This window comes from Piliocolobus tephrosceles, unplaced genomic scaffold, assembly GCF_002776525.5.
Source record: "Piliocolobus tephrosceles isolate RC106 unplaced genomic scaffold, ASM277652v3 unscaffolded_26829, whole genome shotgun sequence".
In the NCBI taxonomy this organism is placed as follows: Eukaryota; Metazoa; Chordata; class Mammalia; order Primates; family Cercopithecidae; genus Piliocolobus; species Piliocolobus tephrosceles.
Window position 1 is genome coordinate 1 of NW_022309675.1, and position 1,689 is coordinate 1,689.

At 52.9% G+C, this 1,689-nt stretch overlaps 1 protein-coding gene across 1 annotated transcript; it reads right to left on the minus strand.

Moving 5' to 3' along the window:
* Positions 1-77: 77 nt before the first annotated feature.
* LOC111535060 (dehydrogenase/reductase SDR family member 4-like) lies at positions 78-1,683 on the minus strand. Its single transcript, XM_023201496.1, has 2 exons — positions 1,597-1,683; positions 78-487 (listed from the first exon to the last, which is right to left on the minus strand). Exons 1-2 carry the CDS (start codon positions 1,668-1,670, stop codon positions 145-147), a joined length of 417 nt encoding a protein of 138 aa, XP_023057264.1. The 5' UTR covers positions 1,671-1,683; the 3' UTR covers positions 78-144.
* Positions 1,684-1,689: the final 6 nt, after the last annotated feature.

The window sequence follows — 1,689 nt, forward strand, 5'->3', positions numbered from 1 at the left end:
TAGCTCATGGGTGGGAACATCTATTTTGTGATTGTATTTACCCTTCTTATCTGTCCAATTAGATGGAAAATTACTGGAGAACCAGTACCCACTGTTTCTTCGGGGTACTCAAGGGATGATGCCGGGTTGAAGCATTAGAATGTTTTAAAATTCTCTGACTGAGATGGGATGATTCTCTGAAGTTAGTTTATGAACATAACAGAAAGGCACACAGTAGAAATGTGCTGCTATCCAGGAAAGCAGGGAAGGAGGATCAGGCTGGCTCCCTTTTCCACCTCCTGGCTCTGTGCCTATTTCCCTGCAGCTCACCGTAGCCACCAGCCGCTCCCGGTCCTCCGCCTTCCCCACATGGCACACGGTGCCCGTCACGCTCAGCCCTTCCCCCTGCAGCGTGGCCACCGCCTGGTCCACATTCTGCTGCTTCCGGCTGCTGACGACCACGTGGGCCCCGTCCTGGGCCAGACGCCGGGCGATGGCGAAGCCGATCCTGTGAGCAGAAAGAGACAAAGGCTGCCAAGGCCTGTGCAGGGGAAGAGGTGGACAGCATGGGCTCTGAAGACTGCTCGGGTTTGAATTCTGGCTCTTTCTCTAGATGACCTCCACGTGTCTCTTCTATGTGTAAAACAGGCTTAATGGCACAGCCATTTTTGGCACTTATTTCCTTTTTCTTATGACCTGGACCACAGCCTCAGTTCCCAAGAACTTACATCACTTTCTACAGTTCCCACCACGGGTGACAGGCTTCATCCCCTGTTGGGACTGAGAGGTAAGAAATGAGCTGGGTGTGCAGCAGCCACTTCTGTGATTTGAGGGTCTCACTCAGAACAGCCTTGCCCCCAGGTTTCTTTCTTACTAGTCTACAACATTCTCAAAATTCTATCCTGAGTTATTTTTTGGGAACATTTATTTTGTGAAAAGATGGTCTCCGGTCAAAAATGTAAATATTGCCTTGGGAGGAAGAGTTACACATTCTGCACTTGTCAGTCGTTAGTGTTTTACCTACATTTGTATTTTAGTTTTGCGGAGAGCTGGCATCTAGCAAAGTCCTGTAGAAATGAGAACCAGGACAGACAAGAGTGGTGGGTGAGAAACAGGCTGGACAAGGTAGGCCCAGATGTCCCGACCTAAACAAAAATCTTGAAACATGGCTCTTGTGTTCCATCTAGGTAAGGGGGAGGGGTTCCGGGAGACTTTTCGGTGCCCAAATAAAGTGTCTGGTACATTTTCAAAGTGCTGGAGGCCTTGGGATAGGATTTTGAAATCCAGATGCCCTTGGATTTCTAGTTTCTGGTCTTCCCGGACGCTAGGTGGGGCTGGTTGACTGGGGCAGCCCAGAACACTGCGGGGACTGGAAAGATGGGTCTGCACAGAGGTGGCACAGTTGTGCCAGAGGCAGCAGGGACGCGAACCTGGCAAGGGAGGGTCCAGGGCCAGGGGATTCGGAGGGTTTCAGGCGGACCACGCGGCTGCTTTTTTCCAGGGTCAGACTTTGGCCGCGTGTGAGGTCTGAGGACGGGGCACCGGAGGCCGAGGATGAGAGGCCAGTGCCTGTTTCCAGGCAGCCAGGGCCTCAGAAACTCGGGCTGGAGCACTCACCCGTCGGTGGAGGCGGTTACCAGGGCCACCTTATTCGCGAGCGGGTCCCGGCGGGTCATCCCAGAGCTGGCCATCCGCACCGAATTCCAAGCC

What these genes read in the sequence shown, in the direction of transcription:
- LOC111535060 (XM_023201496.1), bottom strand. Translation starts at nt 1,670, where the DNA reads ATGGCCAGCTCTGGGATGACCCGCCGGGACCCGCTCGCGAATAAGGTG. An exon ending in GTAACCGCCTCCACCGACGG is followed by an intron (nt 488 to 1,596) that starts GTGAGTGCTCCA and finishes TTCTGCTCACAG; the next exon opens with GATCGGCTTCGCCATCGCCC.